This window comes from Drosophila albomicans, chromosome 2R, assembly GCF_009650485.2.
Source record: "Drosophila albomicans strain 15112-1751.03 chromosome 2R, ASM965048v2, whole genome shotgun sequence".
In the NCBI taxonomy this organism is placed as follows: Eukaryota; Metazoa; Arthropoda; class Insecta; order Diptera; family Drosophilidae; genus Drosophila; species Drosophila albomicans.
In genome coordinates, this window is record NC_047631.2 from 5460640 (window position 1) to 5475251 (window position 14612).

Genomic DNA, 14612 nt, shown 5'->3' on the forward strand with positions numbered 1-14612 from the left:
AACATATGCAAAGCTCGTAATAAAAGCTTTCAAGTATAAAACACAAGTGTCATCTCAGAGAGCGAAAGCGTCGAGCAACAGTTGTCTGTGTAGCTTTGTTCCATCAGCACGCATAAAAAGCGAGTGCGCTGACCAGCTGAGTTTTAGAACGTGTTCCCCGTTCGGAGGGTAAACAGCTGAGTGTGAATGGAAAGATCGAAAATTGTCTTTGATTAAAATAGAAATGTGAAACAATTGTAGTTTATAAAATAAGTGAATTGAAGTGTAAATAATCAAATTGTGTGGACTGCTCATGCTTGCAATCAGTTACTTAATTGGCTAACTAATATTAATCGGTGTTCAAGTGATAAATGATATTTGAGGAGCATCTCTGTCACAAACAGCTGCTAGACAGCACCGTGGAATATTTTTATAATAATAAAAACTAATTTCAATAGAATCGGGTTGCTCGCGAGTACAAATGCGAATCTCTCTTTGTGTGCTAAAACAAAAAAAGAAGTGAAAGTAAAATACATGAGTGACAAACTCTATCTTTGATCTTAAGTGTAATTCTATGTACTTAAAAACTATAAAACAAAAACAAACAAAATGCAATCGTTAAAAGCCGATGAGTTTCCAGAGAATCCACGCGAGCGAAGCAATCCGATTTCGGAACTTATGCTCTGGTAAGTACCTACATTCATATCTTTCAATATTTCATGATATTGCGAAATAGTTTTTATTGAATACCGCACGCCTCTGCTTTTAAAGATGAGCATAATTTCTAGTCATTCAATTGGATATATAAAAAATCTTTAATATTAGACCTGCGCAACGATGATAATGCATTTAGATACACGAGTTTCCAGATAGCTTATCTGTTAAGGTGTTAATATTTAGATATGAATACTCCTTGAAAAAGTTGTGGTATCTCCACAATAAATTGTTATAGAAACTGATATTGTTACACTAACATTAACATGGAAAAATTTATTTGACTCCAAGTGGGTTTTTTCACTTAGAAGGTTGCTGAAGACGCTGCCTTCAAGATTGCGTGACGTAATAAACAAAATTTTGATTTTCGCGCGTTGCGTTCGCATCAATTCCCGTACTAATGATGTGTCTGATCTTTTCATATCTGCTCTCCCTTCATGGTCTCTGTAATCTTTACAACCTTGATATAGCTTTGTCTTCCCAGTACTGTTGAAAGGTCGCAAGAAGACCCTGGAACAGCAAGATTTATACAAGCCACTTAAGGAACACAAATCAGGTGAGTAAATAAATGATAGATGTATTTTATCGGCCTTCGTAAGATTCAAAGTGAGAAAGTTGAAATCGGGAACTGATCCTTACAATTGAACCAGTTTCGTTCACTTCTCGATATACGATATATCGATAGCTATCTCTCAGGATACTAAGATTGCAGTTTAATAAATTCGCTAACAAAATGTTAATTTTTGTCAGAATCGCTCGGCGATCGCTTGTGCACAGAATGGGACAAGGAGGTGGCCAAAAGAACAGCGGAACAGAAACAACCGCGTCTGTTACGTGTTATGATGCGGGTATTTGGTTGGTATATGTTTTGGACTGGACTGCTGCTGGGCTTCCGCGAGTTTGTCACAAAGTAAGAAACACAGACAAACGTTATTTAAAGAACATTTGCTTAACTCCTAGTCATCTTTTTTATAGATTCACCCAGCCTATTTGTTTGTATGGCATCATGATATACTTTTCCAACGAGGATCCTGACCCTGTGAAAGCACGACTATATGCGGCGGGCCTCATTGCAGCTTGTCTGCTCACTGTCGTCACTGGACATCCATATCTACTGGGTCAATTACATCTGGGCATGAAGATGCGGGTGGCTCTTTGCAGTTTGATGTACCGCAAATCATTGCGTTTGAGCCGAACAGCTCTGTCAGACACATCCATTGGACAAGTGGTGAATCTCCTGTCCAACGATGTGGGTCGCTTCGATGGCATCCTGCTCACTCTGCACTTCATCTGGCTTGCTCCCTTGGAACTTACTGTGGTTACATACTTTATGTATCAAAAGGTATGGAATTGTGTTTGAGTTGTGATAAATATTCTAACAATTTGTGTTCTCTCGTATTAGATTGGTATAGCCTGCCTCTTTGGCGTCGCATTGATGTTACTCTTCCTTCCCCTGCAAGCGTACTTGGCAAAGAAGACATCTGGTTTGCGTCTGCTCACAGCGATGCGCACAGATGAACGCGTGCGAATGATGAACGAGATTATCTCGGGCATCCAGGTTATCAAAATGTATGCATGGGAGAAACCATTCGGCAAGCTGGTGGAACTTGCGCGTCGCAAGGAGATGAACTGCATTAAAAAAGTCAATTATATTCGAGGCATTCTCATAGCCTTTGGCATATCTCTATCCCGCATGTTCACGTTTGTCAGTTTGGTGGGCTACGTGCTGCTTGGAAGCGTTTTAACTGCCGGCGAAGCCTTCTTTATCACTGCCTATTACAATTTGCTGCAGCGTGCAGTTACCAACTTTTTTCCTATGGGAATAACTCAGTTTGCCGAACTGCTGGTGTCGATTAAGCGTTTGGAAACCTTTATGCTTCGTGATGAGACTCAAGTGGGTCAAATCTGTGGCAAACCAAATGAGATTGGAACATCTTACGATAAAGAACACGGTTCAATAATCACATCTGCCAATGGTGATGTCTCGAAATCCAACGACAAGGATGACATTCTTGTTGATTTCAGCGACTTCCAAGCCAAGTGGGCCAGCAAGTCGACCGAAAACACTCTGGACAACATCAACTTGCAAATGAAACGTCGCCAACTAGTCGCTGTGGTCGGTCCAGTCGGTGCAGGCAAGTCAAGTCTAATACAATCCATTCTCGGTGAACTGCCCGCTCAAAAGGGTAGCCTTAAAGTCAATGGCTCCTTCTCGTTTGCCACCCAAGAGCCTTGGCTCTTCACGGGAACCGTGAGGGAGAACATTCTCTTTGGGTTGACTCTGGATAAACATCGCTATCGCACCGTGGTGAAAAAGTGTGCTCTGGAACGTGACTTTGAATTACTACCTCAGGGAGATAAAACGATTGTTGGTGAGCGAGGAGCCTCACTCTCTGGAGGCCAAAAGGCCCGCATCAGCTTAGCTAGATCTGTCTATCGTCGGGCAGATATTTACCTTTTGGATGATCCACTCAGCGCAGTGGACACCCACGTAGGACGACAGCTTTTTGACCAGTGCATGAAAGGTTATCTTCGAAACGAATTAGTTATTCTGGTCACACATCAACTGCAGTTCCTGGAACAAGCCGATCTCATTGTCATTATGGAAAAGGGTAAAATCAGTGCAATGGGAACATATGAAGCAATGCAACGCAGTGGCCTGGACTTTGCACAGCTTATGTCAGATCCGAATGTTAATGAGCACACGTTCGACGACAAGGAGAGTGATGCTGGTGATGCCATGGACCATCATAGTATAAACTCGCGCAAACGATTTGTCAGTGGTAGTAGACAGACATCGAGAACGGATAGTTTCGTTTCATTGAGCTCGATGGCTGATTCCATTATTCAAGATGCACCAATGACACCTCAAGAGACTCGAGTCGAGGGCAAGGTTGGATTGGGACTTTATAAGGAATACTTTGCTGCCGGCAGCGGCTGGTTTTTAATAATGACTTTGATACTCATTTGCATTGGTACTCAAGTCGTAATATCCTGTTCAGATGTTTTCCTCTCATATTGGTAAGCTTTAATTATTCATTTGCTGATTCTTACAACTCATATTTAATGGTCATTTGGATTTCAGGGTTGACAAGAACAAAGGTGTATCAGAAATGGACGATCCCACTGATATATATTACTTTACTGCGCTTAATGTTGCTTCAATCTTATTCTGTGTAATGCGTCCACTTCTCTTCTATACGATGGCCAGAAGGAGCTCTACAAATCTACACAATTCCATGTTCCATGGCATCACAAGAGCGGCTATGTACTTCTTCAACACAAATCCCTCAGGCCGGATATTAAATCGTTTCTCAAAGGATTTGGGTCAACTCGACGAAATTTTGCCAACTATCATGCTGGATGTAATGCAAATTTTTCTCACCTTGGCGGGCGTTCTTGTCGTCATTTGTATCACCAATCCTTACTTTATGATTCTAACTGTGGTACTCGGATTTGTCTTTTACCAAATTCGAGAATTCTACTTGAAGACATCAAGAGACGTTAAACGTCTAGAGGCGGTATCCCGATCTCCAATCTACTCTCACCTTAGCGCTTCTCTTAATGGACTTCCAACAATTCGAGCACTGGGGGCACAAAAAACCCTTATTGCTGAATTTGATAATCTTCAGGATCTGCACAGCTCTAGTTTCTACACTTTCCTGTCTACCAGTCGAGCATTTGGTTACTACGTGGACTTCTTTTGTTCATTGTACACTATCGTCATTGTTATCAACTACTTCATCAATCCACCCACAAATCCTGGTGAGGTTGGGCTCACTATTACGCAGGCCATGAGTTTAGCTGGCATGGTTCAGTTTGGAATGACACAATCCGCTGAATTGGATACTACTATGACTGCAGTTGAGCGTATCCTCGAGTACGATGAAATTGAACCAGAGGGCGAGTTCGATTCCGCACCAGACAAGAAGCCTCCAGTAACATGGCCAGAACAAGGCAAAATTGTGGCCGACGATCTGAGTCTGCGCTATTTTCCGGATCCTCAGTCGAAATATGTGCTCAAGTCCTTGAACTTCGAGATCAAGCCCATGGAAAAAGTGGGCATTGTAGGACGCACTGGTGCTGGAAAATCTTCACTTATTAATGCCCTCTTCCGACTCTCCTACAACGATGGCGCCATCGTCATAGACAGTCGGGATACCAATGAACTAGGATTGCACGACCTGCGCAGCAAGATCTCAATTATACCTCAGGAGCCAGTGCTGTTTTCTGGAACCATGCGTTACAATCTCGATCCGTTTGAGGAATACACTGACGCTAAAGTTTGGGATGCCCTGGAGGAGGTCAAATTGAAGCCAGTCATCAGTGAACTTCCGAGTGGGTTACAGAGCACTATTTCCGAGGGTGGCACCAATTTCAGTGTGGGTCAGAGACAGCTGGTGTGCCTAGCACGGGCGATTCTTCGCGAGAATCGCATTCTTGTAATGGACGAGGCTACAGCCAATGTGGATCCACAGACAGATGCCCTCATCCAGGCCACGATTAGAAACAAGTTCAGGGAGTGTACAGTGCTGACAATAGCCCATCGTTTGAACACGATCATGGATTCTGACAAGGTCTTAGTCATGGATGCTGGCCAATTGGTTGAGTTCGGTTCTCCCTATGAGCTTTTGACTCAGTGTGACTCGAAAATATTCCACAGCATGGTGATGGAAACTGGCAAAAGCAGTTTCGACAGTCTTCTGAAGGTGGCGGAGAAGGTAAGTCCTCAAATTCGATGAATGATCAGATCATAGCTGATGCTTATATTTTTATTACAGGCTCATTTGGAATCCCAGAAATCAAAAACCGCTTAAAGGCAGGCAATGTGTAATCTGAAAGTTAAATAAATCTCGTGAAATTTATTAAGTTTGTTTTTGCTTTGCATACACTAAAATTAATTTTCAAAACTTTTAATTGACCAAGTGAAGAACTAATTTAAGCCTGGCTCTGTCCTGGTTGTGAGATATGTACATCAGTTTTCCAACTCAGCATGGGCAGCATAGTCATGGGAAGAGCGCTGAGGAACTGCTTGGGAACCCAAGAGAAGACGATCAATAGAATAGGGAGACCATGCACAATCAGCAGATTCGACAAAGAGGCGCGAACACCGCTCCAGGAGCCACTGTTGCGCACAAAGAAGAAGAAGTAGAGGCACATAGCATCACATATAAGGAACAAGCAGATAAAGATGCCACGCACATTCTGACGGGCCTTCGCGCATAATGCATACATGCTGGACATGATGATGATGTTGGGAATAAAAAGTTTCAGCACAATCAGTGAACCAATTAAAGCTGGCGACAACTCTCTGACAAACACGCGAGCTGTATCCGGATCGAACGAGTTGATGTGCGGCAGATTGCCAGTGCCAATAAGGGAGAAGTATGTGTAGAATATTATAAGTAGAGCGTAGCGATAGCAGTTGAGTATGTGTTGAACTGAGGTCAACGCCTTAGCGGGCTTGTCCGCTTCATCGCCATCACTATCGTCCTCGTCGTCTTCCAACTGTTTGCTTTCATCACGCACCTCTACTCCAATAAGGAACTCTGTGCAGAGCACTTGTATAAATATTGACTCATAGGAGAGACACAAAAGCGTATAGATTGTGCTCAGGTTGAATAGAATGAGCTGAACGCGAGTTCGCGGAGATCTTGCATTGCTGTACGGAATTGAGATGAGGGCAAATACCAAATAGATCCAGGCAGTGCCATGTAGCCATTGGCTTATAGGCTTGTCACATAAAATACGTTGCACGACATAACCTCCTAGCAATAAAGCGGCGCTATTGCTGATCCAAACGCGCCAAGCATGCGACTCTCCCAGCACCAGAGGACGCAGTACAGTGAACACCATGCTAGTGAACAGCAAACACTTGCTATGGTAACCCAGATTGGGTCGCACCAATGAAAATCCAGTCAAGAGCAAGACCAGTAGAATCCATAGGGCAAACTTCAGAGTGGGTCTTGTGAATGCACGCCAATTGTTGATACATACCACAACGAAGTAGCCCAAGGTGGTCAGTTCTCGATAGTGGATTGTGGCGATGAGCAACGCAGCAGTGCACACAATCCAAGCCAGCTGCATGAGTGGCGCCTCTATGCACTTGGTGTGGAGTCCACGCTCCCGCAACGCCATTATCCAAACCGGCAATGGCACCAGCAGATAAAAGCTGGTCCCGCAAGATACTTTGTGCAGATAGAGCAGCAACGCGAGCACAATCTCCAGCACAAATAATATAATTATTGGTAAATCGAGCCAATCATGCTTTGGTGCATTCGAGGCGCGTGCCTGTTTGGCTACCAAATAGTAGAGCCAGCCCAGATACATAACAATGCACGCCACGGATAAGGGAATGCGATAGTAGTTTCTATAGGACTCCAAACATTTGAGTGAAAGCCGAATCATTTCTTGACTGGTTTGAATTGCTTCCCGCGCGTAGTTGAGCTTCATTAAATGTTGGAATTGTTGTTTATAGGTCTCCACACGATGCTCTTCAAGACTCTCAAATATTGGGAGCCAATCGATAATACGATCCCTCTGGTGAAGCTGCTGCATGCGATTCACTTGCGCCAGCAACTGCAACGCATTTAGATGCAGTGCATGTGCCTCGTGCTTAGCGCCGACATTGATGTAACCCAAAGGCAAGGTGGCCATATTATTAACTGGTGGAGGCAGTCCAATGAGCGCTGACATCAGCGGTGCCATCTGCACTTGATCCAGCTCGTGTAGTGGACGTCGCACACCATGTTCGCCAATCTTAAAGAAGTGTCCAGCATTGGGCGCTGCACGTTTGACTCCAGCTCCCCAAAGTAAAAAGGGAACCTCAATTTCCAGCTGACTGCCAGCCCCGTGAGCGCCTAAGGACAAGTCTGCTAATCTAAAAGAAGCAAATAGGGGAGATAAGACTCACCTGAATCGGTCATGCCGTGATCGGAAGTCAATAAATAAACCGTTCGCTTATCCTTGAAAGTGCGCTCAAACAATTCATACATTTCAGCTATGCCCGCTTGAGTATTGTTCAATATTTTCAGATACTCAGCAGTATTGGGCTTGGCCGAGTGCCCAGCGAGATCCAGATCACCCAGGTATATCAGAAACATTGAGGGCAATTTTTCTCTCACCATTAGCACATTTGCATTGCTGGCCATAAAGTGTCGTACCTTGTTGAACACCCAGTTATCGGCTCCATAGATTCCCATTTCTTCATTCAACGTGTACATCTCAAAGTGGACTGGTCCGTTCTTAGTTACCAAATCATTAAAAATGGTTATCACTGGTCTACCACCCCAGCCCCAGGTTCCTGCGGTGCGATTAAAAACGGTATCGAACACGTCTGGATTTTTCTGAAAGTTGGTCATAGCGGCAGCTGGATCCTCATTGAAGCCTCCAAAGATCGCTATATGACCAGGACGCGACTGAGTGGGAGCACAGGTGCGTGCTACTCCGGCCAAGCCTTCATTTAATAAAATATTTCGTAGACTTGGTAACCCGCTGCAGTTATTGCGGAAGAAGGACTCCGCTCGAAATCCATCGGTAATAAACACAACAAGACGATCTGCCGGTGGTTCGAGGCCCAAATCACGGTGCGTCACTTGCGGAAGCATCCCATTAAGAACAGTTGATTGGAAATAGATCTTCGATATGTAACCAAGCATCAAAATGTGCACTAAAAGAGCAAAAATCTTCCACATTTTGAAAAATATACTAACTAAAACTTGACTTGTCCTACAATACTTGTGTTCTGTCGATGATATAATGCAAAACATTATCTCAACTTAAACATATTCAAAAATGCAAAGCCTGCTGAAAAATTCATCATTTTATGTGTTTTATGTAAAATAGAGGTTTTTTTTAATTAGACTTCGTTAATAACATTTGCATATTTCCCATTACTTTGAACTCTTTGAGCGTTACGCCCTTTTTAAAGAATAACAATTGAAAATGTTTTCATATTCTTGATAGAACTCTCGATTGTTTTACTATTTTTACATCCTATAGTATGCCGATAAATATGACAAAGAAATTGTGCTTTTGATAATGTAATCACAATTATCAAAATATTTATCAGCAATTGAATTAAATGGAATATAACAAAAATGTGGCAAGTGGAATTGGGATATGTGATTGCACTGCAGTTCATAATGATATGCTCTGTCTATGTTATCTACTTCCAACCAACAATTTTTGTGCGCAAAGAACCTCAATAGTCGTTAGTTAAGCATTCACCTGCGGATCGATTGGTTATTTTTATTATAGATGAAGTGAACGCCGAATGATTCCTTGCAAAATCATTGCTGCAACGTCGTCGATCTAAAGACTATTATTCAGCACCAGGGTCAAGTGGGCATAATTCGTGCAATTACACTGAACCATTGGAAGTCACCAGAAGATTTCGGGATTCGATCAATGGAAATGGAATATTCACAAGCACATTTTTTTTGATTGGGGCCTCTATGTTATGGTTGGGGATCAGCCAACTAAGGCTCATTCTACTTCCATTTATCTAAAATAACAGAATCCCGTTGGTTTCTTTGGAAATTTAAACTGTCTTCTTACTTTGGGGGCATAATCCGATCAAGGTGGCAGTGTTGTCATCAATCTTCTAAATGCTACGAGGCGCTATGAGACCTGAGCCACATTCTGCGATGCCCTACAGTTGCAGCAGCAGGCCATTATTCACCTGCGGTATCATCATTGAGGTTTTCTGATGTACTATATGCCCAGGACTTGCGACAGTAACAATTTTGCTTACAGTGGCAAGCTTCTATTGCATCGGCAGCGGTTTGTCACCCTAAAGAAGTACAGCAGCAACATAATGTCAATCCTGCTGCAATGCATCGATTACTATGAAAACTACTATAGCAGAATATTGTTGGTGGTTACCGTTTGTAGCTTTCTCCGCTGACAACATTACTTGCGCTGCCAACGATTGATGGTCCAGGCAAATTGGTGCAAATCGTCTGCTATGGATAGCCAAGAAATTGGTAGATAAATTCATAATGGTCATGATTATGCTAGTGATGCTTCAGCGAAAATCTTACAAGATTAGTGTTTTCATATTGGTCCCCGCACTACCGTTACAAATCAAAAATGAAAATGACGATGGCATTAGGCGCAACCAAATCATGTCCTTATTGTTGTCGGCAACGTGAGAAGGAATTGACAATTTAACGGATTTGGATTTTAGCATTACTCTTAGACTGTGTGTCCCGCTCTTTAGTAATTAGTATAATCTGTGAAATTGCCTTGACACATCTTCTATACCAATAGTCTTCCTTCTTCGTGTACGCGATTATGGTAGCTCATGGGAGATTGGTATACGAATTGGTAATTTTATTGCAGTTCAGATATTACCCATGATTTTATGGCTGCTGATCAATTCGGTATATTCTTTTGTGGGCGAGTTTCCATTCCTAGAAATCGTTTCAAATAAACTTAACGAAATTGCCATTTAAAAATTGTTTCTCTACGCGAATCCGATAAATATCGAATTATTTGATTTGTGTGATATCGATAAGAGATTTACATCGGCTAAAGCTTTTTTAACAATCATCTATTTAAATTAGTAAATTCATTTTTTTTAATTTACCCATACCATTTCTTGAATGCTATGTTGAATTTTAATTTTTAAGGACAATTTTTATTTACTGTCCAAAATTGTTCCATGCCTAACAAAATGTCAACAAACTTCTTATAATAATAATAATAGTATATTTGGTATAATTTGCGATATAAAATAGTGTATTTTTTAATTTCACTTGCGGTCACCATGAACACAATTTATTTTTGAGCCAAGTCCAACCAAATTGGATTTTATAATTGTAAAACTATAAAAATTGCGGTGTGCTTAACCATTATCGAGCTAGTTAATATACGGAAAAAGTGCCAAGTTGAGAGCTAATCGAATCTAAAGTTCAAACGCGAAATAATCGAAAAGTTGCGATCTTTTTTCAATGGCTACCTCTCCCTTTCCAGTTTTTATAAGAAATAAACAAAACTCCAATTGGAAAATAGTCATGATTACACCAACACAATAAAAACAACACGAATAATGTGCGGGCGCAGTGTAAAATAACGTAAATAACGTAAGAAAGCATAGAAAGTTAACGTAAAACGAGTATTGCGCATTCCACGACGGCAGTAGTACCAGTAACGGCAACAACAACAACGACCACTATAGTAGCAGCAGAGCAACGAGAACAAGCAATTCGAAAGGTAAGCAAAGTGAGGAGCGAGAGCGAGGGCAAGAGCGTTGTGCTGTTAATAATAACAATTGCTAGGTATTGTGCACATACACTAGTACAGCCACATACTCGGACAATCACAGCCACACATAGTGGCACACAGTGACACTTGTTTTTGGAGCGCGTAGGCAAAATGGCAGCCCAGAGTTGTGTGATACGATATTAACGATTTTAGTGGGTGGGCCGCTGCCTCTGTCGTTACCTCTGTCGCTTCTGTGACGTATGTGATGATTGTGATTATTACTTAATGAAATCAAACCACATTTAACGTGAACAGTTAAAAGTAAAATTTCAGTTTGCTTGTAATCTTCTGATAAGAATATTAACTGATTCAGGCATGTGTGTACTACCCACATAGTTTATCAGCAGCAATTTCCATCTGAATAATATTTGCCCTCATAAATTGCAAAAATGACTTTCTTTCTCGTAGTTTTGCATTTACCCGCTCGCTTTTTGTTTTGCAATTAAATGTTCTAGAGGCTATTAAAGCGCAACATAGTTGCCTCAATTATTTAGTAGTCATTAAGCTTTCAAACTCAAAATTGAGCTAAGGCAAGAGCTTCCGCTCGGCCACTTGAAGACAACAATTGAAAGAGAGGGGAAGAGAAGTCACTAACTTTCGCGCTTCCTGATTGCAGCTTATAAAGCCCATATACATTTTGTGACACATTACTACAAACGTTTATGCGATGAAAAAATCATAACAAGCTGAGTAGATCGATGTACAATTAGTTTTAATAGTTTTTGTGCAAACTTCCTGGTTTAGCTTAAAGCATCAACTTAAAATTTTCCAACTTACGTTTATGCGATAAAGATAGACAATTTTGATCAATGTACAAATAGTATTAATAGATTTTTTGTTCAAGAATTAATAATTATCACAGTGTGATTCTCTTTTCTTATAAATATATAGTTATTTTGTGTGTAGAACCTTTTGCTGACTAATTTACAATTGGCGAACAGACGCTATTTAATTGATTTGCTTGTGAATTAAAGCAAAAACAGTTGTGCAGCCGTCAGACAGATTCGAACATTTTTACGGTGTTCATAACACGATCTGATCTTCAAGCCAATGCTATCTATTTAATGTGTGCTAGCTGATAAGACTTGGTTAAAAATAAATAAACCACAACAATCATATCTTTATTGTTAAGGTAAAGATACAGATACAAACATATTCACATTTATGTGTTTATATGTATGTATGTACTATAGAACCTATGAGTAATATTTGCCGAATTGTACCCAACGAGACAAATTGAGAGACCGACAAACACTCGTCGTTGATCGCACTTAATTGCGCAGTTTTCATTACAAACAGACAAATTATTAATGCAAATTGTCTTGAGCTTTGGTACTTGGGTGATTTTCCCTCTCTGTTTGTCTCTTTCTCTCTCTCTCTCCCCTGCCTCGATCTCTTTCAATTGTTGCACCTATTTTGTTTAGCTGCTTTTGCAGTGGGCGTATTTTAATATGTGTGCTTTACATTTGTATGGATTTAGTTTGCTATCGTTGCGGCAGGAAGAAAGCACATTCATCTCAGATGGCAACACCACCACGGGCTTTGGATACCATCTCGCTGTGCTCCACAGTATCCAGTTGTCCAGACCGCAATGGCTTCTATGGCGGATTCCAGCGAACCGACAAACCCAAGGAACCGCTCTCTAAGGCACAGATCATTGCACGCGAAAAGAAATGGCTTTATATGATTGACAACTGGTCCATATATATGTCGAAAAACTACAAAAAGGTAAATACATTTAATACGAATTGTGCGAATTTAATATGTTAATGTAAATGTTTTTTTTTTTTTTTTTGATAGATACGCGATAGATGTCGCAAAGGAATACCGAAATCAGTGCGTCCCAAGGCTTGGTTCTATTTGTCGGGTGCATATTTGCTTAAGAAAAAGAATCCAGATGTGTATGAGGAGTTATTGAAGAAGCCTGGAAATCCAGCGACTATTGAGGAAATCAAAAAAGATAAGCATCGTCAGTTTCCGTTTCACGAAATGTTCCTCGACGAGCAGAAGGTGGGACAAATCGAACTCTTCAATGTGTTGAAGGCCTATTCGATATACAACCCAAAGGTTGGATTCTGTCAAGCACAAGCGCCAATAGCAGCATTTCTATTGATGCATTTGCCGGCAGAAGATGCCTTTTGGGTATTTGTCAGCGTATGTGATGTGTAAGTCGAATCAAACTTTTAATTATCTGATTGATTTCTAAGCATTTATTTTGACTTGCAGCTACTTGCAGGACTACTTTATACCTGGGCTCGAAGTGATACAAAACGATGCCGGGATACTTGAGGGATTGCTGAAGAAAACCTGCCCGCCCGTCTACCGTCATCTGCAGAAGCACAAAGTAGAACCGTTGCTCTACATGACCGATTGGTTTCTATGCGCTTTGACGCGCACTCTACCCTGGGAGACCCTGCTGCGAGTATGGGATTGTTTTCTTGCCGAGGGCATACGAGTCATATTCAAAGTGGCGCTCGTCATTATTGGAGCATCACTAAGTCGGCACAAGGTGCGCAAGACGTGCACAGGGCTGTGCGAAACGTTGGCGGTGCTACGTTCACCCCCAGAGCACATTATGGAGGAGGAGTTTATTATAAACAATATGATGCGTCTCAATTTGCGTGTAGAAGACTTTCAAATTGAACATACACGCCAAAAGGCGCGACGTGCCAAACAAAAGGCTCAGCAAGATGGGGCAACGAGTGGAGGGGCGGAGTCAAGCACAAGTAATGGAAGGCGCAACATGCCAACGCTGTGAGGAGAAAGGAGCATTACACGCCAACTATTTACTACAACAACCATCAGCATCAAATTGTTACTAAACACACAACAGACACTCACACGAAAAGATACAGCGCATAAGTTTTATATATGTTTACTTGAATATATATACAAGACATAAACATGCAATGTCGAATAGAGAGGGAAACGTGCACAAAAAAAAAGGAGAACGGAACTGAAAATTGTAAACTTCGAAACGATATATGAAAATGATAAACAGAAATATGAATAACAAACCAACAAACAAACAAAAACTGTCTAATCAACAGTCAATTAGATTATTTTCATTCCATGCGCATACGAAATGTATTTGGCAACAGTTTGTTTAATATTTTATAAGTTGAAAGGTTGTTCTTTAATTTAATTCATATAGTTGCAATTATTATATGCGTGCAATTTTTTTATGCTTTTCAAAAGTATTTATTATTATTTATTATATGTATTACATAAAATTAAAACATTGATAGCATTAGCAATTTACAACCTGAATACATATCGTATTATTATCATACTTATTATTGATTTACTGTTTACAACCAACATTTTATTGGCAGCTACATATATAATGTTGATGGCTCAAACAACCGAAAAAATCGCATGCATTCTCCTCTAATTAAATAACTTATATACTATATATACATTTTGTATATTAATTTATAGTTGGTTTTTTATATACATTGGTCCGTGTTTACTAAACCACTTAAGAAACCCAAATGCAATTCAACATCTTTCGTTAAAATCAATTTTGTTGTCCAAACTTTATGGGGCGTTACTCGGGGGAATTTAGTAAAAATTAAAAATAAATCACTATTACTAATAAAATAAAGATTAATATAAACACAGCTGTACGTTTATGTATTCACATTGTG

General features: G+C 40.7%; 3 protein-coding genes across 3 annotated transcripts; 2 read left to right on the plus strand and 1 right to left on the minus strand.

Annotated features, from left to right (window-relative positions):
- The first annotated feature begins 134 nt into the window (after nucleotides 1-134).
- Nucleotides 135-5558, plus strand: LOC117576472 (probable multidrug resistance-associated protein lethal(2)03659). The gene is made up of 7 exons (XM_034261243.2): nucleotides 135-665; nucleotides 1164-1249; nucleotides 1444-1603; nucleotides 1669-2035; nucleotides 2096-3714; nucleotides 3779-5414; nucleotides 5475-5558. Exons 1-7 carry the CDS (start codon nucleotides 589-591, stop codon nucleotides 5508-5510), a joined length of 3981 nt encoding a protein of 1326 aa, XP_034117134.2. The 5' UTR covers nucleotides 135-588; the 3' UTR covers nucleotides 5511-5558.
- Nucleotides 5536-8436, minus strand: LOC117576475 (GPI ethanolamine phosphate transferase 1-like). The gene is made up of 2 exons (XM_034261245.2): nucleotides 7607-8436; nucleotides 5536-7553 (listed from the first exon to the last, which is right to left on the minus strand). Exons 1-2 carry the CDS (start codon nucleotides 8385-8387, stop codon nucleotides 5632-5634), a joined length of 2703 nt encoding a protein of 900 aa, XP_034117136.2. The 5' UTR covers nucleotides 8388-8436; the 3' UTR covers nucleotides 5536-5631.
- A 2007-nt stretch (nucleotides 8437-10443) lies between these two features.
- Nucleotides 10444-13998, plus strand: LOC117574021 (TBC1 domain family member whacked). Its single transcript, XM_034257610.2, has 4 exons — nucleotides 10444-10911; nucleotides 12443-12690; nucleotides 12763-13127; nucleotides 13189-13998. Exons 2-4 carry the CDS (start codon nucleotides 12484-12486, stop codon nucleotides 13718-13720), a joined length of 1104 nt encoding a protein of 367 aa, XP_034113501.1. The 5' UTR covers nucleotides 10444-10911; nucleotides 12443-12483; the 3' UTR covers nucleotides 13721-13998.
- Nucleotides 13999-14612: the final 614 nt, after the last annotated feature.

Bases quoted from the DNA above. Each gene is read 5' to 3' on its own strand.
- LOC117576472 (XM_034261243.2), top strand. From the start codon at position 589: ATGCAATCGTTAAAAGCCGATGAGTTTCCAGAGAATCCACGCGAGCGA. The intron at 2,036-2,095 runs GTATGGAATTGT...CTCTCGTATTAG, and splicing joins CATACTTTATGTATCAAAAG to ATTGGTATAGCCTGCCTCTT. The intron at 3,715-3,778 runs GTAAGCTTTAAT...TTTGGATTTCAG, and splicing joins GATGTTTTCCTCTCATATTG to GGTTGACAAGAACAAAGGTG.
- LOC117576475 (XM_034261245.2), bottom strand. From the start codon at position 8,387: ATGTGGAAGATTTTTGCTCTTTTAGTGCACATTTTGATGCTTGGTTAC. The intron at 7,554-7,606 runs GTGAGTCTTATC...ACTTGTCCTTAG, and splicing joins TCACGGCATGACCGATTCAG to GCGCTCACGGGGCTGGCAGT.
- LOC117574021 (XM_034257610.2), top strand. From the start codon at position 12,484: ATGGCAACACCACCACGGGCTTTGGATACCATCTCGCTGTGCTCCACA. The intron at 12,691-12,762 runs GTAAATACATTT...TTTTTTTGATAG, and splicing joins TGTCGAAAAACTACAAAAAG to ATACGCGATAGATGTCGCAA. The intron at 13,128-13,188 runs GTAAGTCGAATC...TTTGACTTGCAG, and splicing joins TTTGTCAGCGTATGTGATGT to CTACTTGCAGGACTACTTTA.